The sequence below is a fragment of the Scyliorhinus canicula genome, chromosome 7 (genome assembly GCF_902713615.1).
Source record: "Scyliorhinus canicula chromosome 7, sScyCan1.1, whole genome shotgun sequence".
Lineage (NCBI taxonomy): Eukaryota > Metazoa > Chordata > Chondrichthyes > Carcharhiniformes > Scyliorhinidae > Scyliorhinus > Scyliorhinus canicula.
Genome location: NC_052152.1, coordinates 181251425 through 181277278, shown reverse-complemented (window position 1 = coordinate 181277278; position 25854 = coordinate 181251425). Strand labels below are relative to the sequence as shown.

The following is a 25854-nucleotide window of genomic DNA, read 5'->3' as shown; positions in this document are numbered from 1 at the left end:
CCGCAATCCCCCCCCACAACGCCGCAATCCCCCCCCAACGCCGCAAACCCCTCCCCCCCCAACGCCCGCAACACCCCCAATGCCGCAACCCCCCCCAATGCCGCAACCCCCCCCCCCCAACGCCACAACCCCCCCAACGCCGCAACCCCCCCCCCCAAACACCGCAGCCCCCCCAACGCCGCAACCCCCCCCCAAATGCCGCAACCCCCCCCAATCCACCCCTCTCCAACGCCGCTACCCCCGCACTCGCCCTAGGTCACTGAACGGCGTCAACCATCATCAATGGTTGACGCCGTTTTAAAGCTACTCTGTTTTTCGCCGACGTGACCCGTGGCCACGTCGGCAGGAATTCGGCCCATCCGGCACGGAGAATGTCTGTTTGATAAAGATCAATGACATTCCGCCGGCGCCAGCTGTTTTCAGAGGCTGCCGGTGGGATTTGCACAACGCCGGTTTTTGGCCGCTCGGAGAATTAAAAACCCGGCGGGAGCGGGAATAACGCTGCCGCCGGCCGATTCTCCGACCCTGCGTGGGGTCGGAGAATTTCGCCCCAGGAGTTCTCTCTCACATCACTTGGCAAATGGGTTGACACCCATATAGGCGATAACGTCCCGTACCAGCCTCCCCGGACAGGCGCCGGAATGTGGCGACTAGGGGCTTTTCACAGTAACTTCATTTGAAGCCTACTCGTGACAATAAGCGATTTTCATTTTTCATTTGGAATCAGGCCACCCAACTGCCCTCTCTGTTGGAAATGCCATCTGGCTGTGAGACTGGAACCAAAGAGAACGCAAGACAGGGTAAAAGGTGGGAGAAATATAGTTCAATTAAATTCAGAAAGTAGTCATGCTGTCCTCAGTCTAATCACGATGGCAGGAACACTTGCAACCCCCATGGGACCCAGGGAGCCTGGCCAATTAGGGTCCCCTTGGGTCTCGTGGAGTACGAGCTTTCCCCGCCCCGAGGAAATCAGAGTATTCAAACCAGGTCCAGGTGTGAGGCGGCATGGTAGTGCCTGCCAGGACCGAAATACATAGTCTTTTCATATTTCTGTGAATAAATCTTCCCATGTGGCTGCTTCTGTATCTCAACACTGGCGATGAGGATTAATTAGAGTTGCAGAAGGTGCCATTTTTGTTGTACCCAGCCACCTTTCCGCAGACCTCTGGAGGTTGGTTCACCTGCTGTTACAATGCCGGTCTTCGGGAACCTGGACGCATTCGATGCAGGTATCGAAGTTTGGTCACAGTATCGAGGGGGTGCGTTACTTTCTTCAGGCTAATGCCATTATCGGAGATGAGCATTAGATCGTGGTCCTCTTAATGGCCTGTGGGGTGCGCACCTTTAGTGTGATTAAGAGCCTGACACATCCCGCTGCCTTAGATTCAAAGTCGCTGGTGGATCATTTCAATCCCAAGCCATCGGTCATCGTGCAATGCTGCCGCTTCAATATGGTCGGGAGGACCCCTGGGGAGTCCACAACGGAATTCTTAATGCATCTCAGGAAACTTGCAACATTCTGCAAATATAGCACCGCCCTCTCCAAAATGTTGCGGGATAGATTGGTCTGCGGCATGCATAACACGGCGACTCAGCCGAAATTGCTCGCCAAGCCTCAGCTGGACCTCAAACAGACCGTGAATATCACCCTGTCATGAGAAAACGTAGCGCAGGGTACACAGGAATTACAAGCAATGGTTCTCACCTTCGGGCCCACCTTCGGGCCCACCCTCCCTAGAGCACGGCACCCCCTCGGCCATGTAACCCTGGTTCTCCACCCTGGCCAGCAGCCAGCCGGGGGTCGGGCCGGTGGCCTAGGACCCCGACGACCGTGCGGAACCCCTCCCCGATCCAGATGAGGAAGATGTTGGGCGTGTTGGATGTGCGATCGGAGAGGCCACAGGGAGACGCGACCGCGGGATGGTCAGTCCGCCTGCCGCCCCACTAGGACTGGCCACCCACCCCGGTCTCGTGCCCTTTTTGTGAAAGAGACCACGGATGATTGTCTGTAATTGAACTAAGTTGTATCACCCAAGGGTCACGATTCATGGCCATGGCCACTCATTGCTAATGGAGTTTGACACAGACGCCACTGTCTCCATTATCGGAAGGTACACTTTTGAGAGGCTCCGGATTGGAGTGCAGCTTGGATTGGATTGGATTTGTTTATTGTCATGTATATCGAGGTACAGTGAAAAGTATTTTTCTGCGAGCAGCTGAAACAGATCATTTAGTACATGAAAAGAAAAGGATATACATAATAGGGCAACACAAGGTACACAATGTAAATACATAGACACTGGCAAGGGTGAAACATACAGGAGTGCAGTATTAATCCGGTCAGTCCATAAGAGGGTTGTTTAGGAGTCTGGTAACAGCAGGGAAGAAGCTGTTTTTGAGTCTGTTCGTGCGTGTTCTCAGACTTTTAGTTCTCCTGCCCGATGGAAGAAGTTGGAAGAGTGAGTAATCTGCGTGGGAGAGGTCTTTAATTATGCTGCCCACTTTCCCCAGGCATCTCTGATGGCTTTGCAGAGGTCATACCTGGATCTCTAGTATAGGTCAGGATCGCCTGACTTGAACGCATCACACCGGTCAGTAGGGAGTCAATCTCCCAATGTAAGCCATGGTTTCCGGTTCGCGAATGTACATACTGCTTTCTTTGGCATGCAGTCGAAGTCTGTGATGATGGTGGCATACTCAGTTTGGTTGGTCACTGAGTTCTTAAATTTGGACCAGCTCCTTTCATTACAGGACTCCGAGGCTGAGTTGGCCATGTACACTGGAGAACCGCTGGCCATAGTGGGGACCACGAGCAGCAATCCAAGGTAATGGGTGGCTCTTGTGCCAGGTCCCTAGAAGACAAGGTTGCAGACAAGCTTTACTACGGGGCATTCAATGGAGCGGCCTACAGGAGAACTCTCTTTTTTAATAAATTTAGAGTACCCAATTATTTATTTCCAATTGAGGGGCAATTTAGCGTGACCAATTCATCTAGCCTATAATAACAGAAGTCCTTCAAACTTACTTACCAGCAAGTTGGGTACTTGACCCATTATGTAACATGAGTGCTGCCCTTATAGTTGAATGATGTTTAACGTGTGATGTGATCCTAGGAATGGAACCACAACAAATACCGATATTGATATCCGGGATCAAACACAACCGTGCCATTGTCGCAATCTAGACTCCCAAAGTAACGGCTCTACTCAGAACCTAGTTATGGCAGGTGATTCACAGAGGCACAAGGAGAATGCTTCAGGGATATCCTCAAAGCATCCTTGAAGTGTATTATTTATTTATCCAGTCAGTGGCTGATATAACTTATCGACAACCTAACTCCATATACCCACTTTTGTCCTATATCGCTTAATGCCTGTGGCTAACAACATCCATAAGTCACTCTCGAGAGATCTCCAAGTTTTAGACTATGCCCACTAGGCTCCTGAACCAGCAGAAATATTTTTCTTGATCTACCCTATCTATTCTCCTTAATACTTTGAAGACTTGATCAAATCTCCCTTTAACCTTCAAAATTCCAGGAGATACAGCCTTAGCTTTGTGTAATCCTTCCTCATGTCTTACTCCTTGGAGTCTAGGTATCTTTCTGGTTACACTTCCCTGTGCATTCCAGTTCTCCAGATATGATTGTCAGCATTCGTTCATTATTCCATTCCATTGGGCAAAATGGCCTACTCCTGCTCATATTTCCTGGGCGGTATACTCCCCTACCCGGCGGGGCAGGGGGTCCCGGCGTAGCGGAGTGGCACCAACCACTCCGGCGGTGGGCCTCCCCAAAAGGGTAAGCCCCGATTGCGGGCCAGGCCACCGTGTGGGCACCTCCCGGGGTCCGATCGGCCGCGCCCCCCCCCCCCCTCCCCAGGACCCCGGGGCCCACTCCCGCCTGCTCCCGCTGGCACAGAGGTGGTTTAAACCACATCGGCGGGAGAGGCCTGACAGCGGCGGGACTTCGGCCCATCGCGGCCCGTCGCTGCGGGGGGCCCGCCGACCGGCGGGGCGCGATTCCCGCCCCCGCCGATTCCCAGGTGGCGGAGAATTCCGGCCACGGCGGGTGCGGGATTTACGAAGGCTGCGGGCGATTCCCCGACCCTGCGGGGGGGCGGAGAATTCCGCCCCCTGTGTTCCTCAGTTCCTATTAGTTTTCTTGATTATATTCTAATCATGACATTTATGCACATCGAATCCCAAATCTCTTTGGACCTCCCATGTTTCTAGCTTGTCACAATTTAGGAAGTACCCTGGTCTATCATTTATAGGTCCAAAGTAAAACAAACTCGTCAGGAATTCTACGTGCATTCACTGATCACTGATGGTGGGATTCTTTGGACACGCCTGCACCATACTCCCGTCCGCGGGTTTCCCAGTGGCATGGGATGGCTACAGTGGGAATTCCCACTAAAAGCAGTGGGAGCAGAGAATCCTGACGTCACCTCCCGCTGTCAAGAAACACGCGGCTGGGAGGCCAGAGAAACTAGCCCCTCATTTTTGCTAACATTGAAATACATAAACCATACTCGGCCTTGTCCGTTCATTTAATCCAGCGACACCCCTTTTGCAATTGTCTGCTTTCATTTACACTGCTTACAATGCTGCCTAGCTTTGAGTCATCAGTAAATTTGTCCTTCAGACTGAAACCCTCATATGGATGGGAACATTGGCAATAGATAACCATTTAATGCTATAAAGTCTGCAGACCAATTGCTGTTACAGGGATAAAAACAGGAAAATGTTGAAAACATTTGTCAGGTGATAGAGTTAATGTGTAAGGTCTTTGGCCTTTCATCAGAACAGACTGTAATTGCTGTTACATCATTGATCTCCAGGGCAGCATCCCATTTCAACAAGTTTCACATTGAATACATTTCTTCGGGCCATGTCTAATAAATGTCTAATCTTGGCAGCAACATATATATAGGAGACAGTTTTCAATGACTGGCCATTTTTACTTGCGGAAAGAAAATAGCCAGGCAGCAGTCATAAATCTGCAGAGCACTGCAAGGTTCTGAGTGTGTTGGGGGGGCGGATGGGGGGGGGGGGGGGGGGGGGGTGGTGTTCAGGCCTCTTGATGCCTGCTTTAAACGCCAGCACAGATGTTTTGGTTGGATGTCGCAGATCACCATTGTACTGTGTGTACATTGGCACATGGAGATTATCTTTGACGGAAGATCAGTTGAAACCTGTAGATCAATCATGCAAACAGGAAGCCTAACAATTTTCTCAAAAGTTAGAACAAGAAATTGGGGAACCCCACTCCGCTGATTAAATCCATGTTGATCCTATTTTACCTATCAGAGTAGGATATGTGCAAAGCATTAATGGCCCAAAATTTCTACGCATTTCCTCCATTTATGAAAATATGGTGTAATATGAACCCGAGCCCCAAGCTAGAAAACATGTCCCAAATCAAAAGGAGGGGATCATCTGCATGAACAGGGACTGCCACTGGCACTCACATGGCAACAGTAGTTTTCCCCGTGAATGTTGGGGCAGCACCAGGTTGCTCTGCCAGATGAGGCCCAGTAAGGACCTAATAAATTGCTCCTTTATGATATCTCTCTTCCCAATCGAGAAGGAAGGCATGTCATTGATCTCCAACGGAACTTGTGCCACTTTTCAGCTGAGGCCTATGCTAGGCCTAAAGGGCCTTAGTTCCAAAATAGCCCCAAACTCGCTCCATACATTCCTCCTTACCCAAGATCCAACCAAAGACCCACCACCATGGCAAAGTGACATGAACAGAATCCCTAAGGGCCAGCTCTTTTCCATAGAACATAGAACATTACAGCGCAGTACAGGCCCATCGGCCCTCGATGCTGCGCCGACCGTGAAACCCCTCTAAAGCCCATCTACACTATTCCCTTATCGTCTATATGTCTATCCAATGACCATTTGAATGCGTTTAGTGTTGGCGAGTCCACTACTGTTGCAGGCAGGGCATTCCACGCCCTTACTACTCTCTGAGTAAAGAACCTACCTCTGACATCTGTCCTATATCTATCTCCCCTCAATTTAAAGCTATGTCCCCTCGTGCTAGACATCACCATCCGAGGAAAAAAGCTCTCACTGTCAATCCTCATGGGGTGATCTAGTTCAGGGCTGATCAGAGGTTTGACCCTCGGTATTAGAGGAAGTCATCTGTGAACCATGTGGGTGATAAAGGTACCAATTTACACAGTGAAAGTTAACACGCAGCTAAAACTCAAAAATCAATGCCAGAAACTAAGCATATATGAAAAGAGGCATATACATTCCAGAGGAGCATTTGTATTCGGCCATCTGTAGTTTGGCAAGTAAATTTCTCAAGGAAGTGGCAGTCTTTTATTTAAATTACAATATACGTTCAAATTTTTAAATAATTTTGAGAGCAGGAAGGTGAATGCCAGTGTCACTGGGGTTGGCAATGCAATTTCCAAATTCTGCCTCACAAAGCAAAAGATTAAAATACAATGAAATGGAATCACGGGTCCCCCAGGACTGTTCCAACCCAGGATGCACATATGATATACACAATTGTAAAATAGCAAATAAATGATTGTGCAATTAAAATTGTATTGGAATATATACCAACTGTACCAGCAAATCTAAGTGACTATTAAACACTTTTTTATGACTGTGCCTGCTATTTTAATAGAGAACTTCACCATTTTAAAATAATTAACTGGTTAACTTTGCATTTCAGCTCCTGATTTATTCAACCATGCCCTCGTCTCCATGTTTGATGTCCTAATTCCCACTAAGTTCACAAATTTCTCTCACCCTGGTCTTGCCCCTGATAAGGCCCTGACTACACCCCCCCCCCCCCCCCACACACACTTCTCGAAGATTACTAAGATCCAGACACTCCAACAAGCTGCCTCTGCCATTCCTCCCTTCCATTAGGCCACCTGACCAAACTACCTCTAACACATCCCTGCCCAAGCCCTGAACACACGCCTTTCTGTAGTTTCTTGCCTGTAGCCCCTCCTACCCTCTCCGAATTCATCGTGAAACCCATCTCACTTTCTCTCGATCCTAATCCCACCAAACTGCTGATCACCCAATCTCATCTCCTAGCCCTCATGACCGCCAAAATTTTGAACAGGCTTCTCTTTTAAATCTGCCTCATCATCCCCTCCTCAAAAATTAACCCCTGACTCCAACATCCTTGCAAACTACAATTTTCAACCTCCCTCATCTCCCCAAAGGCATTGAGTGATTTTTTTATGTGGGCTTTATTGGCAGACATTTATTGCCCATCCCTAACTGCCCTTCAGAAGGTAGTTGTGAGCTGCCTCCTTGAACTGCTGCAGTCCATGTGGTGTAGGTACACCCAACGTGCTGTAAGGGAGGGAAATCCAGGGCTTTGACCCATCAGCAGTTGAGGAACAGCGATATATTTCCAAGTCAGGATGGCGCATGACGTGGAGGGGTACTTCAGGTGACGGCATTCCCATGTATCTGCTGCCCTTGGTCCTTCTAGATGGTAGCGGTCGTGGTTTGGAAGGTGCTGCCTCAGGAGCCTTGGTGAGTTCCTGCGGTGCATCCTGTAGATGGTACACACGGCTGCCACTGTTCATCGGTGGTGGAGGGTTTGAATGTTTGTGGAAGGGGGAGAGATCATGCGGGTTGCTTTATCCTGGATGGTGTTGCATGTTGTTGGAGCAGCACTCATCCAGGCAAGTGGGGAGTATTGCATCACACTCCTGACTTGTGCTTTGTAGATGGTGGACAGGCTTTGGGGAGACGGGAGGTGAGTTACTCACCGCAGGATTCCTAGCCTCTAACCTGCTCTTGTACCACAGTATTTAGATGGCTCGTCTGGTTCTGTTTCTGGTCAGTGGTAACTCCCAGAATGTTGATAGTTGGGGATTCAGCGAAGTTAATGCCATTGAATGGCAAGGCACAATGGTTAGCTTCTCTTTTGTTGGGTATGGTCATTGCCTGTTACTTGAGGTGCAAATGTTACTTGCCACTTTTAGCTTGGATATTGTGCAGGTCTTTTTACAATTGTACATGGACTGCTTCATTTTCTGAGGAGTCATGAATGGTACTGAACATTAGTACAGCCATCAGCAAATATCCCCACTTCTGACCTTATGATGGAAAAGAGGTCATTGATGAAGCAGCTGAAGATGGTCAGGCCTAGGACACTACCCTGAGGAACTCATGCAGTAATATCCTGGAGCTGAGATGATTGACCTTCAACAACTACAACCATCTTCCTTTGTGTTAGCTGTGACTCCAGCCAGCGGAAAGCTTTCCTCCAGATTATCATTAACTCCAGCTTTTTAGGACTCCTTGGTGCCAAATTCAGTCAAATGCTGCCTTGATGTCAAGGGCAGGCACTCTCACCTCATCTCTGGGGTTCAGCTCCTCAGTCCATCTGTGCACCACGGCTGCATTGAGGTCAGGAGCTGAGTAGCCCTGGTGGAACTCACACCGAGCATCAATGAGCAGGGTTTTTTTGTTTATTCGTTCATGGGATGTGGGCGTCTCTGGTTCGGCCAGCATTTATAGCTTATCCCTAATTGCCCTTGAGGGGGCAGTTAAGAGTCAACCACGTTGCTTGGATCTGGAGTCACATGTAGGCCAGACCAGGGAAGGAAGGGATGTTTCCTTCCCCAAAGAACATTTGTGAACCAGGTGGGTTTTTACAATAATTAACAACGTGTTCATGGTCATCATTAGACTTTTATTGATTTCAAATTTCACCATCTGCAGCGGTGGGATTTTAACCTGGGTCCCCAAAGCATTACTCTGAGTCTCTGGTTTACTAGTCCAGTGACAATATCACTATGCCACCACCTCCCTGTGGACAATACCACTTTGCCACCGCTTCCCTGTATTGAGAAGCAAGTTGTGCCATTTGATTACAATGTTGATGACCCCTTCCATCACTTTATTGATGATCGATTGGCATGGCATGCAGAAAGGTCTGGAGCACAAGGCTTCAGTATTATTGGCTGCATATTGTCAGGGCCACCCTTTGCACAATCCAGTACCTTCTGCCATTTCTTGCTACCTCGTGGAGTGAATTGAATTGGTTGAAGACTGGCATCTGTGATTCTGGGAACCACCAGAAGAGGCCAAGATGGGTCATCCACTCGGCACTTCTTTTTTGCACTGATGTGCTTGGCTCCGTCATTATTGAGAACAGGGATACTTGTGGAGCCTTTCCTCCAATGAGTTGTTTAATTGTCTACCATCATTCATGGCTGTATGTGGGAGGACTGCAGAGCTTAGATCTGCTCCATTGGTTGTGAGATCACCGGGCTCTTTCTATCAGTTACTGATTATGCTGCTTGGCATAATGGCTCAGTTGGTTGTATGGCTGGTTTGTGATGCGGAGCAATGCCAACAGAGTGGGTTCGATTCCAGTACTGGATGAGGTTATCCATGAAGGCCTCATCCCTCGCCTGAGGTCTGGTGGCCCTCAGGTTAAATCACCACAGGTCAGCTCTCTCACAAAAGGGGAGAGCAGCCTATAGTCCTTGGGGACTATGACAACTTGTATTTCCTGCTGTTTGGCATACAAGTAGTCCTGTGTTGTAGCTTCACCGAGTAGACGCCTCATTTCTCGGTATGCCTGGTGCTGTCCCTGGCATGCTATCCTGCACACTTCATTGAACCAGAGTTGATCCCCTTGCTTGGAGGTAATGGTAGAGTGGGGGATGTGCCAGGCCATGAGGTTACAGGTTGTGGTTGAGTACAGTTCTGCTGCTGCTGATGGCCCACAGCCCCTCATGGATGCCCAGTCTTGAGTTGCTAGATCTGTTCGCAGTCTATCCCATTTAGCACAATGGCAATGTCACACAACACGATGGAGGGTATCCTCAATGTGAAGACGGGACTTTGTCTCCCTGAGGATGGTGCAGTGGCCACTCCTACCAATACTGTCATGGACAGATGAGGTCAAGTATGGTGAGGATGAGGTCAGGTATGTTTTTTCTTCTTTTTGGTGCCCACACCACCTGCCGCTGTCTCAGTCTAGCAGATATGCCCTCAGGACCCAACCAGCTCAGTCTGTAGTGGTACTACTGAGACAACCTGGTGATAGACATTGATGTCCCCCACCTAGAGTACATTCTGCACCTTTTGCAACCCTCAGTGCTTTCTCCAAGCGGTGTTCAACATGAAGGAGGAGTACTGATTCATCAGCTGAGGGGGTTGGTACATGGTTATCAGCAGGAGATTCCCTTGCCCATGTTTGACCTGATACCATGAGACATCATGGAGTCAGGAGTCGATGTTAAGGTCCCCGGGCAACTCCTTCCCAACTGTGTATCATTGTGCCACCACCTCCGCAGACCTGTCCTGCCGGTGGGACAAGATATACTCAGGAATGGTGATGGTGGTGTTTGCGACATTGTCTGTAAATTATGATTATGTGAGTATGACTATAATCAGGCTGTTGCAAGAGTGATCTGTGAGATAGCTCTCCCAATTTTGGCACAAGCCCCCCAGAAGTTAGTGGGGCGGACTTTGCAGAGTCAACATGACAGGGTTTGCATTATCATTTCCAGGGCCTATGTCGATGCTGGGTAATCTGTCTGGTTTCATTCTTTGCCTCAAATCTGTTCCATCTTTCCTGGCACTCCACGTTTAAATTCCTTCCAGATAAACCTTCTCTCCTTTCTGTCTTAATCAAGAAGCTTCTCTTTCTTCTCCTGCATCATGAACTCTTGTGTCTCCCAAGGATATATCCTTGGCCTCTGCCTATATCTATACTTTGCCCCTCCACGATACAAAGCACACATGTACACTGTTCATACATTCATATATAATAACAACACCCAACTCTGCCTCACCACTGGATGAGCAGCAATTTCCTCCATTTGAATATTGGGAAGACTGAATATATTATTTTCGGTTACTGTTTCAAACTCAATTCCCTAGCTACTAACTCTGTTCCTCTCTCTGGCAGCAGCCTGAGATTAAACCAATTTGCTCGCAACATTTGATCCTCAACGAGTTTCCAATCCCATAGTTGTGCCACCGTTAAAACTGCCTATCTCTAGCTCTCTAACATTTCCTAACTTCACCCCTGCCTCATATCATCAGTTGAGGAAACCCTCATTCAAGCATCTGGGGCGCAATTCTCCGCACTCACGACGGTGCGGAGAATAGCGGGGTTCGTAAAATTTTACGGCCACGCTAGTCTGACGCCCTCCCGCTATTCTCCCCCCCCCCCCCCCCCCCACGCCCGACTCCCGATACGAATCGCTGCCGCCGTTTTTTTACGGCCAGCAGCGATTCTCAGCTGGCCGATGGGCCGAGTTCCAAGCCCTTTACGGCTGTTTTTACGAACGGCAAACCTGGTCTGGCCATTCGTAAAAACGGCCGTAAAGTCCCGATCTTTAAAACCATGGCACCGATTGGCACGGCAGTACCACGGCCGTGCCAAGGGTGCCATGGGCCCGCGATCGGTGGGCACTGATCGCGGGCAGCGGGTCCGATACCCGGGCACTCTTTGTCCTTCCGCCGCCCCGCTGTATCACTTTGCGGGGCGGCTGAGGGGCATCCCGGCCCGCGCATGCGCGGGTTTCGCGCAAATGCGCGATGACGTCATCCGCGCATGCGCAGGTTGGAGTCTTCCAATCCGCGCATGCGCGGCTGACGTCATGTGACGGGTCAGCCGGCGCAAACTCTGGCAAGCGGGCTTAACGAAATTCGTTAAGCCCGCGATGCCGGAGTTTACGGCGGCGGCATGCTAGCCCCGACCGGGGACCAGAATCGGTTCCCGGTCGGGGAGGGGGAGGCTGGCGTCAAACCCGCCCGGATTTGACGCCAGCCTTACGATTTCTCCCTGTCTGGGAGAATCGCGCCCCTGTTATCTCTAGACTTGACTAGAACAATGCCTTCCTGGCAGATCTCCCACATTCTCCCCTTCGTAAACTTGAGGTAACCTAAAACTTTGCTGCCAGTGTTAACTGGGACCATATCCCATCCCCCCAGCAATCCTATACTCGCTGAGCTGACCTGCATTGGTTCCTGGCCCAGCAATGTCTTGATTTTAAAATTGTCATCTCTGTTTTCAAATCCCTCCATGACCTGCCCCTCCTTCCCATTAAACGTGCTGTATAAATATAAGTCGTTGTTCAAATGATCAGCAAATGAATGTCATGTGAATGCATGAAGGACTAATAAGGCTGAATTTTCTTGTAAACGTCAGGAACTTCCTGTTAGGACCAGTGGGTCCTGAGCACACCCTTTTTGGACTCGCCCCGCTTAATTTTATGACAAGCAGCCAATTAATAGGCTGCCTCTGCACAATGCCAGCATGATTACCATCCACTCATGAAATGTCTGCTAAAAACTTCATGAATTAACTATCTTCCTGCTGCTGCTGGACATGTTCCCAATGATGATGTGCTCCCACCTCCAGGAAAAGCAGGAGCATGTCAGGAATGTTTTCATTTCAAACATTGCACCCACCACCCCCGCAGCATTCAAAGTCATCTCCGGGAGGGTTGGTGAAACTCTAGCCAATGCGTTGTCTTCAGTCATGTGTAAGTCTACATATGGGGCTGGATTTGCATCCTGGAGGCATGATTTGGGAGTGGGAGGGGTTTCCTGGCAGCACGATACTGCTTCCTGACCAGCAGTGCCCACCCATGATATTTTTATGTTGGGATGGTGGGGGGGGCAGTCTGGAGTCAGGTCTGCCTCCTCCCATAGGAGGCCCAAGGCAGAGATGGAGGCAGATGGATGTTGATGCAGGCAGGTTAAAAGCTTCACCTCAGTTCGCTGAAACATTTGCCAAATTCTGGAGGTGATTGTGAGGTCCCCTAACCGTGACTCCCATTCACCACATCCCCTCAACCCCCTCAACCCCATGCCTCCTCCACACAACCATATTCTGTACCCTCCATTCCCCTCACCCCCAATCCCAATCCCCTCACCTCATCCCCTGTTCCCGCCAACCCTCGAGTTAGCTGGTGTCGGGATGGGAAAATCCAGCCCATTGTTTTGGTAGTCATTGGTGGTTTATTAGAGAGCTGCCAGCTGTCAGTGTCTACAGGGCTAACCCCTGCCAGCTCGGCCAAACACCCAATAAAACTACCAGCGAAATTCCACAGTAAAATCAAATATGTGCAATGATTTTGAGCTATTATTCTTCCCTTAATTTTTCATCCATGCCACGATGCAACATTATTTCTCAAGCATTCACAGAGGATCAGCACCACTGTTTTACATGATTCAATCAAAATCAAATGAGGTTGCTGTAAATTAAAAGAATCTATACATCATCACCAGTTTATGAAAATGTGTTAATTCCATAGAAAACAGCAGGGACCCATCCAAACTGACATATTGCTATCTAAACCATCTGCTATCACCATGACTGTGTGTTATAGTACTTTCCAATTATAGTCCCATCTTTCCTTCGGGAACTTCTAGTCTATATTCAGTGGCATATGGGGGTGAGAGCAGCATATTTATTGTGCATTCAGAACACCGCTCACTGCTGCTGTCTTCTCTGATCAGGCAGGACTCCTAAGCCCCAGAGCAGCTCACCCCACTGTCATCAATGCTGTTTTCTAGTGACAGAAAACTATGTTTCCCCAGCTCTTAGCCTTAAGTGATCGTTCATTTCACTTTTTCATTCTGCTCTGCTTGGCTGTACAATTATTTTTTTTTTTTCCTTTTTTGTTTCAATCTCCCTGCATTCCCCGAACATTCAATATAACCTTTTTATGATTTAAGTTTGTAAGTGGATCGGTTACCTCCATTTATTGTATTGTGTTGTGAATCTAGATCAATACCTCCCTCTATCTTGTATCTCTAGGGGGGGGGGAAGGATTACCTCGAAACAACTTGTCAATTAAAGTCTTAGTTTCTTTCCAATTTTCTTTTCAATTTCATCTCGAGGCACTTTGAACTGAAATTAAAAAGGAATTTTCACACTTTTTCAGCATATGAAAAGCTTATGGAGTGATTTGCTTTTAAAACCTTTGCCATGCCCCACTGTCTCAAAACAAGGTGGCAGTGGAGTCGAAATGAAGTTAGTGCCGCCCACCTATCCCTGGTTCAATATCCACTTCAGTTTCCAGGCCAACGTGAATTCTGGCTGCCAGAGATCCCATCAAAAGTAGGAGGGACGCAATTGGCGGCAGTCAACTAGCAGCAGTTCCTGCTCTCAATCCAGGAATCATGGATGGTAGGCCGCCATTTGGAATTATACGAAGGGTCCTCATCCACTGTTAGCTGTAGCTATGGACAGCTTTAGGTGACATTTTTCCACGTTCACCCATTTGGAAACTGCTGTGATGAAAGCAAATTAGTATGAATCTGCTGAGTTTAACCAGCATTTTCTGCTTTTATTATTTTAGTGGACACTGAGAAGTCCCCTTTGTGAATATGAAGATAAACTATTTATTGTTTAAGCAAACCGTATACACACAACATTCAGGACCCAGCCTGAACTACCCTAGCACGGCTCCCATCAGGACCAGCTTTTATGTTAGAGTCCATTGCTCTGTTGAGAGAGCCCCGCCTCACATTAGGGAAGCTCGTATTCCACGAGGTTCATGGGGAGGCTAATCAGACCATCACTGCAGGTCTTGTGCAGGATATAACCCCCCCACCCCGCAAATGCCATGGAGCATGGGGGGGAGGGGGGGGCACCTTCTCTTCTTCGCTCCCAGCTGCGTTTCCAGTGCCTGTGGGTCTGAATCAGTGGCAGGGTATCACGTCGGGAATGCCTGGGGGCCCACTACTGGTGACTGTATGCCTGGGTTTCCATATCTGAGTCAGAGCCGATGTTCTCTTGCATTTCCGTGGCGTGCCCCCTCGGGGGACGATGACCCATAACCCACCGGCATTGGGGAGACTTTTTTAGCAACTGGCCCTCTGGAGGAGTTTGGAGTAATGCAAGTCTCCTACCCCCGAGGTGTTCCACATGCTTCTTCACTGCTTGCTTTCATGTTCAAACTTGGTATGGCGCAGGTCCGGTCTGCCATATTATGGTCCCAGGAACCCACCTGGCACGTCACCGAAGTTCCGGATATAAACTGCGTCACCTGGTCAGAACCATCTGGTTCGCGTACGCCTGTCTAGGCTATGCCTCTGTTTCTCCTGACTGCACCACACTTACCCACCAATATCTGAGGTGGGTCCGGAGTCACATGCCCATCCAAGGTTCTGCAGGTACTGTGTTTACTGAATGAGAGCCGAACCTTCTCCACTGCCACCCTCGCAGAGGCTGACGACATCTTGTGGATCTCAAGCCACATTGAATGAGCATCTAGAATGATCAGAAACATGGATCCCAGAAAGGGGCCAGCAAAGTCAACTTGAAGCCGCACCCAGGACCAACCCAACCTTTCCCACAGGTGGAGGTGCAGCGGGCGGGAGCTTCTGTTACTCTTAGCAGACCCTGCACTGTTGAGCCAGTTGGTCTATTTCCCCATCTAGACCTGGCCACCAGACATAACTAGGGTGGGTATTTTTATCCGCAAAAACCTGGATGCCCATTGTGCAGATCCCACTATACGGGGTCCTGACCCTGGTGAGGGACCATGACATGCGTTTCCCACAGTTGGATGCCATCCTCGATGCTGAACTCCAATATCTTGGTCGAAAAGGCCAGTAAGTCCAGTATCTGGTTCTGATCTCTGTATAACATGCCATGGTGGACTTTTAACAATAAGGGGTCTTTCTGCGTCCACTCGTGCATCTGGGCCGCAGTGACCGGCAAAGCATCCATGAAATTCAGCGTGGCGAAGACTTTGTCAGCCTTTGGAGGAGATGATTGTCGCGTTGGCATTGGGAGTCAACGCAACGCATCGGCATTCACAATCTGTGTGCCTGAACGTATATTCGCACGCCGCGTGTAATAGGGCCCACCTCTAGATCCTGGCGTATGCTATCGGTGGGATTGCCTTGGCTTCTTTAAAAAGATTAAGGTTTGTGGACCATCAGGATATTAAACAACGTCTGTACACATACTGGTGGAACCTTTTGACCACGAATATCACAGCCAAAACTTCCTTTTCAGTCTGCACAGAGTTGCGCTCCGCCAGGTCCAGTGTTCTGGATACAAATTGATCGGTTGTTCCTTACCATCATCCATGGGATGTGACAACATGGTGCCAATGCCGTACGGAGAGGTATCAAGTGTAGGGGAGCGAATATGGTCGTGAACTTCCCATAATAATTCATCAGGCCCAGAAAGGAATGCAGTTTCACTGTGCTTCCCGGAGTGAGGGCTTGGCGAATCGCTTGCACCTTCTCTTCTACCAGGTGCAGACCATCCTGGTCTACGCGCTATCCCAAGTAGATGACCTCCCTGGCATGGAGGACTCACTTTTTCCGTCTGAGGCGGACGCCAGTCTCCAAAAAGCGGATGAGGACCTTGTCTAGTTTGCTCAACTGTTCTTGCTCCATGGGTCCCGAGATCAGGACTTCACCCAAGTAGACTGCCGCTTGCGGCAGCCCCCTCAGAATGTTTTCTATGATGCACTGAAAGGTGGGGCAAGCCAATGATACTCCAAATGGTAATCAGGTATATTCGTAAAGCCCCTGTGGGTTATTATTGACACATACTGCCTTGACAAGGGGTCCAATACCAGTTGGAGGTATGCATGGCTTATGTCGAGTTTTCTAAACAAACTACCCCCAGCCAATTTCACAACCAAACCTTATACCCACAGCATCAGATAACTGTCCAATTCGGATGCCCTGTTCATAGTTAACCTATAGTTGCAGCAAAGTCAAGCAGTCTTGTCTGTTTTTAGTATGGGGACTAACGGCCATTGGCAAATCTTACCGTTGTGATGATCCCTAGACCCTTCAGTCAGCCGAACTCTGCCTTGACCTTCACCAATAGCGCGTACGGGACCAGCCGGGCCCGAAATACTGGGGTTGCACCTCAGGGTCCATTTGAATTTTGCCAATAGCACCCTTGATCATTCCCAAACTGGTTTGAAAGACTTCAGGCATTTTCCCAACACCCCACATAGTCCTCCAGGGCCCATCTGAAACATCCACTGCCAATCCAGGCGCAGGCTTGCAGCTGGTCGTGGCCTCGTAAGCTTGGCCCGGGGCCATTTACGATGATCAATGGCAGCCAAACAGGTTGCTGCCCATAGGTTACCGGAGTCATCATCGTTCCAGCAATGGTGATGCCTTTTCTGTGTACATCACCAGTCTTTCTTCTGTATCCCCAAAGCTCAACCGTTGGACCACTGAGCTAATTCTCCTGAATGTTTGTTACCCAGCGAACAAGACTGCAGCTCCCGTGTCCAACTCCATCTCCAGATGCCCAGTCACTTGAACGGTGATCTGAATGGATGCAACTCTGGGTGCTGCAATGGAGTTCAGTCGCTTGCATTCTTCCAAATGAAATGTCCGAGCTCTGAGTTGACGCTTGCCTCGGGCAGATTGGCGAGCCTGCTGGCTGGGTTGCGGTTTTCCCTCTCTGCGGTTTCTTCGGCCGCAAGCCCCGCTTCGACTGGGGTCGGGCTCTACCAATTCGGGGGAGGTATCCGACCTGGCCGGCCGTCGTGGTCCCACATCAAATGGACTGCCTTTGGCTGTGATCAGCTAGGGTCCCATAAGGGGTTCCAGTCCTGGGGGGTGTGCACCGCAGGGCGGGGCGGTGCATGTCCCATGACATGAGGAGGATATTCGGCCCATGCCTGTAGGTCTTGTGCGAGTTATAACAATTATAACCCCGTTTTGCTGGGGGCGAGCAGGGCAGCAGCATCGGGCACCGGGCTCTAGCTGCCGACGCGCCCCGGAGAATTGCCGGGTCCGTGGCCGCGCATGCGCACAGCGGCGGCCTGCAGCGGCCGCGTCATGCTACATGTCGCCGGCCGCTCGCAGACCCGGCCCGCAAAATAGTCCCCCCCCCCCCCCCCCCCCCCCCCCTCGGCCAGCCCGCATGCCCTGAACCACCCCCAACAGTGCCCCCAACCCCGAATAATGCCTCACCCCGGCCACGGATCAGCCCTCCCCTGCTTGTGGCAGCGCTGGACTGAGTCCACAGCCACCACGCCGAGTTTCCGATGGGTGAGACCATGAGAGAACCACACCATCTGGAACTCAGCTGGTTGGGGGCGGAGCATCAGGGGGGGCGGGCCGCAGGCAACATCCTGAGGTCGTTGATACGTGGTGTGGTGTACTCTCCGAGTACGGCGCTTTGGAGCGGGCATTGCATCGCGAAAGCGCCGCCGCCTCGATTTGGTCGGGAACTCGGATTCTCTGGCCAGTCGCCGAACACGATTTCTGCGTCGGCTACCGGAGAATCCAGCCCCATATCTTTTTGCTGGCACCTTTATTATCTATACTGCTCGTCTACGATAATGGGTAGTATGTAACAGCTCATACCTACTCTAATACTAGACAGAGTGAGGAATTGAATGGCTTGCTCACTTATTGCTATGGCACTTCCATGTTGCAATTTTAATCTTTCCAATTTTTTGAATTTGAACACAATTTGTTGTTGTTAATATTAATCAGGATTGTCTATAACCAATATGGTGAGTATGCTGGGTTGAGGAAGAGTTCAAAACTCAGCAGTTCTGACAGCATCTAAGAAGAGAGAACCAAGCTAACATTTCGTGTCCGAATGACTAAAGGACCTTTGGAAGTTTTTAAAAAATATTTATATTAACATTATTTGATAAATACAAAATAATGAAACAGGAAAACAGATTGAAAACAATAGTACCCACACCCCCCCCCCCAAACCCTGTCCCCCTCCCTAACAGTCGATCATGACCAGCTCTTCAAAGTACAAAATAAACACTGCCATCTTTTGCAGAACCCCTCAATTGCACCCCTCATGGCATACTTAATTTTCTCAAGATACAAAAACTCCATAAGATCCCCCAGCCATACTGAGGTATTGGGTGGAAAAGCTGATCTCCGCTCCAACAGAACCCGCAATCAGCGAGGCGAAGGCTAAGAGAAGTTCCCCTGCTCCTGTCTGCAGCTCCGGCAGGTCTGACACCCCGAATATGGCCCCCAAGGGACTGTGTTCCAGTTCAATTTATAGAATCTGGCTACATGGTGCTGAAGAAGGAGACGCAAAAACACACAAGCTGAGGGCATGCCCAGCACACATGTACCTGGTTGTCCTGGCCCCTCCCACAGCGCTCACACTTATCCTCCACTCCCTCAGACAACCAACTCATCCTGGATCTTGTTAAATTCCCTCGGTGCGCCCTTTCAACTGTGGAACCTTTGGATGTTCAAAGTATGAGAATAATGCTACGTAACTACGAGTTCTTAAATTTAGCATTGTAAGGCTCAAAGTACAAAGTCTTGCCACACAGAAACTTGGATCAGAGGAGTGGGTGAAGGGATCAGACTGCCAGTTTGTAGTACTCACTATTTGCTGCTGATTATTTCCAGTGATTCCCCAATCTGGGCACCTGTAAAGCAACACTCTACACTGGGAGCAGATCCTCACTAAATTTAAATTTAAACTTGATGCTTTTGAAGCTTTCCGTCTGACACTTATCAGGATAGCTTCACAAGAATACCAAATTTCAAAGGTTTATATTGAATTCATATTGAATGAGAAGAGGGTGCTGATTGGTTGGCAAGTGGACTACGATTGGTAGAGACATTGCCATGGAAAACGCACCATGGAACAGTTAACTGCAAAACGTTTCTTTAAATTCAAGCCAGGCAGGTCGACTCTGATTGGTCAAGGCATCACCTTGGGGAATAAACCAGGAAATTACTATCTCCCAAGCTCTTGTGTGGTCAAAAAGCTGCAATGCATGGAAATTATTTTTCTGTTTCAGAGGATTTTTTTTCATAGAATTTACAGTGCAGAAGGTGGCCATTCGGCCCATCGAGTTTGCAAAAGCCCTTGGAAAGAACACCCTACTTAAGCCCACATTCCACCCTATCCCCGTAACCCCACCTAACCTTTTGGACACTAATTCAGCGTGGTCAATCTATTATAGGCCAGGGTTTAGAGAACCCCAAGGTGACAAATCCACCTAACCTGCACATCTTTGGACTGCGGGAGGAAACCGGAGCACCCGGAGGAAACCCACGCAGACAAGGGCAAACTCCGCACTGTCACCCAAGGCCGGAATTGAATCTTGGACCCTGAAGCTGCGAGGCAGCAGTGCTAACCACTGTGCCACCGTGCCATCTGTTTCCAACGGGCAGGGCACTGTATGTGAATAGATGTAATACCGAGCGCATGTAAGTGAGCCACACTGCCAGCCCAACTAATAGGCTGGGATTTTCCTGTTCCATCTGTGATGGGACTGGAAAATTTGAAACGCAACCTCTTTTTGAGTCCAGACCCACTGCAGTGTGTTTGAAATGAAAATCGCTTATTTTCACGTGCAGGCTTCAATGAAGTTACTGTGAAAAGCCCCTAGTCGCCACATTCCGGCACCTTTCCGGGGAGGCTGGTACAGGAATTGAACCATGCTGCTGGCCTGCTTGGTCTGCTTTAAAAGCCAGCGATTTAGACCAGTGTGCTAAACCAGCCCCCCCAAGAGTGTTTGACTCTTAACTGACCAGCGAAATGGTCTAAGAAGCCGCTCAGTTCAAGGGCAATTAGGGCCGGACACCAAATGCTGGCCTTGTCACTAATGCCCACATCCCATGAAAAAAATGACTCATTTGTGTGTGTTACTCACGTTCTGTACTACCAAGCGACTAAATTCAAACCGATGAATATTGTATTTACACTGTTTAAATATTCAATTTAGCTGCTGAGAGAATTACTTTCACTTGTTTGTGCTGTGAAGTCAGTGGCCTTTATAGAATTGGAGTCAAGTGCTTCACAACAACTTAGATTTGCATCTCGTGCTTAACATAGTTAGATATTCAAAGGCACATCATAGGAGCAATATTGAACAAAATTTTATATCAAGCCACATAAAGAGATATTAGGACATGTGACCAAAGGTCTGTTGAAAGACACAGGAGTGCCTTAAAGGCGGAGAGAGTTAGAGCGGTTTAGGAAATCCGGGATGTGCCAGGGGGCGGGGGGCAGTGACAGGGTACTGCCTGGGCATGGCCCTCTTACCCCCTGAGGGCTGTGCTCGCCTCTAGGTCCCGTGGCTAATTCTGCTCACCTTTCCCCCCTTTTTTAAAAACCTATTTATTGTAAACCCCGCCAATGTGCTGTCATACAGTCGGGGAGTGGGGTGGGTGCTTTCCCATGTGTGGAGATGTTACAGTGAGGAGGCCCCCTAATTATATTAAAATATATAAAAATGAGGTTTCCATCTTACATCACTACAGAGGCCGGGGACAATTGAGCTGAGAAATCCCGCCGGTGTAAAAGCCGTTTTGGAACTTCCCCTCTCCCCCTTGGTTCTCTGCCCCCTCCGCCTTTCCCGCCACAAAAACAGGGGTGGAAAATCCCCCCCTCCACCCCACTCAAGAACCTATCACACAGCAGTCACTGCAAGAATACTATTCTTTGCCAATTCACAGACAGAACCTTTTTCCTCTTCTTGTTCTGTACCAGGTGAAATGCTGCAGGTATTGGCCAGACGATACCGAGATGTATGGAGATATTAAAGTAACACTTGTTGAGACAGAACCACTAGCAGAGTACATTATACGGACTTTCACAGTTCAAAAGGTATGTAAAGTTCACGTTGCTTCAGCTGTGTGGGGTGTTTTAAAATCTGCATCTAAATAGAAGCATCTTAATGTTAGAACGTGCAATAAATATTGATGCTGTAAAATCAATTTTTGTATGTTGTATTTCTGGAACACTGAAGTAGAATAAATACTTGCGAATAAAATAATCAAATTGATTCCACCAAGTAATAGTTCCTGCGTGGGACATTCTGACTGACAAAGCCATAATTAGTTATGATATATTGGGTTGCTCTCTCATGGAACCATACTGGAAAAAGTCACATTTTGATGACAACGTTTTGATGATAAGTTAATGAACATCGTTTTTGTTTGCAGTTAGTTTATTTCAGTGTCGACTGAAGTTGTTGTTTCTTGCTGGGGTAGATTCTGGATATCACATATACAATGACTGTTGGCAGGCTATCAAATAATGGGAAGGACATGAAACCATCTGAACTGCATCAGATCATCACTTGATTTTCCACACATGCACTTAGCAGCAGAGGTCAATGGATAGTGACCAGTGCTCAATTCTTTTTCTTGTTAAAATTAGTTAATTCAGCACAGATCAGACCTGCATGGCTGAGTGTTTGATCCCCCGGGTCTCCAGCCTGCAACCAAATGGCCACATGCAATTTAGCCTCATCTGCTTTTGTATTTCTTATTTTCTGGTTTTCCCCAGTGGGTCCTGTAGGAGGGCATTTTAATATTCTGTTATTTCATTGCTGGATAAATACTAGGTCTGAACATGAGGTCTGTTTGTAGCAGCAACTTGAGATTTTTGCAAATTGATGGGAACATTGAGATAAATGTTATAGGGCTGATTCTTTTGCCACCAGGTAAAGGGAGGGAACTTGTATGTAAGATTGCAGTGTACAAGTAACCTGCTGAGTAAAATAATTTTTAAAAACTGCATGTCTGTGCCAAGACTCCTTGACGTGCAATTATGCAGTCTTTGGAAATAATAGCTTAGGCCTACCAGATTGTGAGTTGAATATTGTTTTACTATAATCATTCTAACAGCAACCTTCATATGAATCAATAGCATTATTGAAAATTATTAGCTGCTATTAAAAGGTAAATCTCAGCCCCTGTTTAAAGTGTCATATTAAGACCTTCTTCCTGCAGTGCCAGAGCAAAGGACATTTCATTAGAATTTTACAAGGGAGTTTCCCAATTAGCACTGATTATCTAAACCTGCACTGATGTGACATTTCATGTACAATATCTAAGGGCTTGTCATGCTATTTGATATGTGTTGTTAGTCTTTAATTAGACATGTCGCTATTGATAAAGCGATAAACACTTCATGTCACTCTGCTCTATTATCTCTGTACATATTTGACTTCAGCACTACGAGCACATAACTTCTAACATTTTGAGTTCCCAACTCATGGGTCCATAGAGGCCGCTAACTTTTTTTTTAAAGAAGGGAAATGAATCTCCACAGCATCAATAGAATGAAAACCAGTGGAAAGGACCTCACTTTTTAAAACTTTTACTGTAACAAACCAATTAAAATCAGCATAACTCAAACATTAATTAACAGGTGAAGGACATTCCAAATAAATTTCACTTTAACCAGTTGACACAACAACGTTACACCTCATGTACATATAGTTGCAAACTCTTGCGTTACGTCCGGCACAAGCGTGCAATAGAACATAGAACATAGAACAGTACAGCACAGAACAGGCCCTTCGGCCCTCGATGTTGGGCCGAGCAATGATCACCCCACTTAAACCCACGTAACCCGCAATCCCCCCATTAACCTTACACTACAGGCAATTTATCATGGCCAATCCACCTAACCCGCACATCTTTGGACTGTGGGAGGAAACCGGAGCACCCGGAGGAAACCCACGCACACACAGGGAGGACGTGCAGACTCCACACAGACAGTGACCCAGCCGGTTCTTATATTCTTATATTCTTATAATCTTATATTCTTTCCAAATCAGCCTCCACTATGCAAGGTCTCTCACTTCCAACTCAACTGTTTCAGCACTTGAGCCTCATTTAATCGCAGCCGTATTCAATCCAAAGTCCCTGGATACTAAGCTGCAGAAAATGTGTTCCTCATTAACTTCCTAACACGACCAAATACCGCACACCGCATTCATACCTTAAACTGCACTCAGCAGAGATGGAATCTTGAATACAGGTACCTAGTTCCTCCCAGCTTCAACAGGATATTTTGTCCCTGTCCCCACCAGGGTGAATCTTCCAGTGTCCATTTTGAACAAGCCCCTCTATTCCCATAACAACCAGTTCACGTAGGCTGGATCTGGAGGCAGTTTTTGTAGGAGGGCACAATCTCTGTCCAAATTATTTCATTTTATCTTGAATTAAAGAAGACAGTTTAAAATATAACCATCTTATAAAGTCCAGCCATCGTAACATTTTGCAAAAGATATTTTCTGTGTGTCGCTATCGCTTCTTTTGCCAAGCATCTTAAACCAGTGTCCTGTGTTTCTTGATCCTTCAACCATCATGAAGGCCCATAATGTCCTGGCTGCCCAGTATCTGCTTTTGGGGGGGAGTACCCAAAGGTGAGCTGGGGAATCCGTCTTGGAAGTTCCCAGGTAAGGATTTACCCGGCAATTGTCCAGAAGGGCTAACATCTCCTGGGCATCTACTCAGTTCAGACCCCTCATTGTTCTGAACACCTCTATCAAATCTCCCCTTAATCTCCCCCTCTTCAAAACAAAAGCCCCAGCTTCTCCAATCTATCGACAAAGCTGAGCTTCCACATCCCTGGAACCAGCCTTGTGAATCTTTTCTGTGACTTCACATCATTCCTGCTTTGGACATCATACTCTAACTGAGGCCGAACCAGCATTGTGCACAGGTTTATCATAACTTCCTTGCTTTTGTCCCATATGCCCCTTTTTAAAAGCTCAGAATCATGTATGTTAGTAACTGCTTTCTCAACCTACTCGGTCACCGTCAATGATCTATTGGACATTAGTCAAATGGGTTTTTATGACAAATCAACAATGGTTTTAGTCATCATTAGACTTTTAATTCCAGATTTTTATTCAATTCAAATTTCACCAAAGGCTGTGGTGTATTTGAACCTGGGTCCCCAGAGCAGTACACTGGGTTGCTGGATTACTAGCCCAGTGACTAGCACTATGTCACAGCATTAGAATGGTATCTTTAACCTTATATTGCCTTTCCTCATACTTCCAACCAAAATGAAGCATTTCAGATATCTGTGAATCATCTGCAACTTGTTGACCTTTTTTGCCTTTGTCCTCTTGAAGTTCGACACAATCCTCTTCTCAGTTCACAATACGTCCAAGTTTTGTGTCATGTGCAGATTTTGAAATTGGGCCCTGTCCAGATACATCAAGGTCAATATCTATCAAAAAAAGCAGGATTTCTAACCGTGATCCCTGGAGACTCTCTCCCATATACCTACCACCAGTCCAATAAACAACCAATTATTTCCTGTTACTCAACCAATTTTTTAATCCAAGCTGCTGGGGTCTTATTTATTCCAATGGACTCTAACTTTGATGACAAGTCAGGGTTTAACAGGAGCCGTATTACTTTTCCAATTGAGTGACCCACCATTGCACAGGAGAGGGACCGCTGAAGACCGCCAGGCCGGAGAATCGTCCGGGGGGGGGGTGACGTGAATCTCGCCTCGACACCGGCTGCTGGATTCTCCGGCGCTGGTTTTTCAGCGGGGGCGGGAATCGCGTCGCGCCGGTGGGGGCCCGTTGGCAGTGCCCCCCCCCCGGCAATTCTCCGCTCCGCGATGGGCAGAGTGGTCACGCGTTTTCAGCCAGTCCCGCCGGCGTAAATCAAACAAGGTCCTTACTGCCGCCCCGAACAGGCGCCGGAATGTGGTGACTAGGGGCTTTTCACAGTAACTTCATTCGAAGCCTACTCGTGACAATAAGCGATTTTTATTTCATACTGGCGGGACCTGGCTCTGCGGGTGGCCTGCGGAGTCCTCGGGGATCTGGCCCCGAGGCCCCCACTGTGGCATGGCCTGTGATCGGGGCCCACTGATCTGCGGCGGGCCTGTGCCATGTGGGCACTCATTCCCTCCACGCCGGCTGCTGTAATGGTCCACCATTGCCGGCGCGGAGAAGAACCCGCCTGAGCATGCGCTGGGATCGCGCCAGAACACGCTGGCATTCCCGCACATGCGCCAACCCCTGAAGGTGCGGAGAATTCTGCACCTTCCAGGCAGCTCGACGTGGAGTGGTTCACGCCACTCCTCGGCGCCGGTACGGCCCGCCCCGCTGGACAGCGGAGAATCCT

General features: G+C 48.4%; 1 protein-coding gene across 2 annotated transcripts in view; it reads left to right on the top strand.

Moving 5' to 3' along the window:
- ptprt (protein tyrosine phosphatase receptor type T) overlaps window positions 1-25854 on the top strand; it is a 1581811-nt gene that overhangs the window by 1509363 nt on the left and 46594 nt on the right. For both annotated transcript variants that reach the window (XM_038803435.1, XM_038803434.1), the window contains one exon: window positions 21455-21571. In XM_038803435.1, the coding sequence (XP_038659363.1) occupies window positions 21455-21571 (117 nt within the window). The remainder of the gene's footprint in view (window positions 1-21454; window positions 21572-25854) is intronic.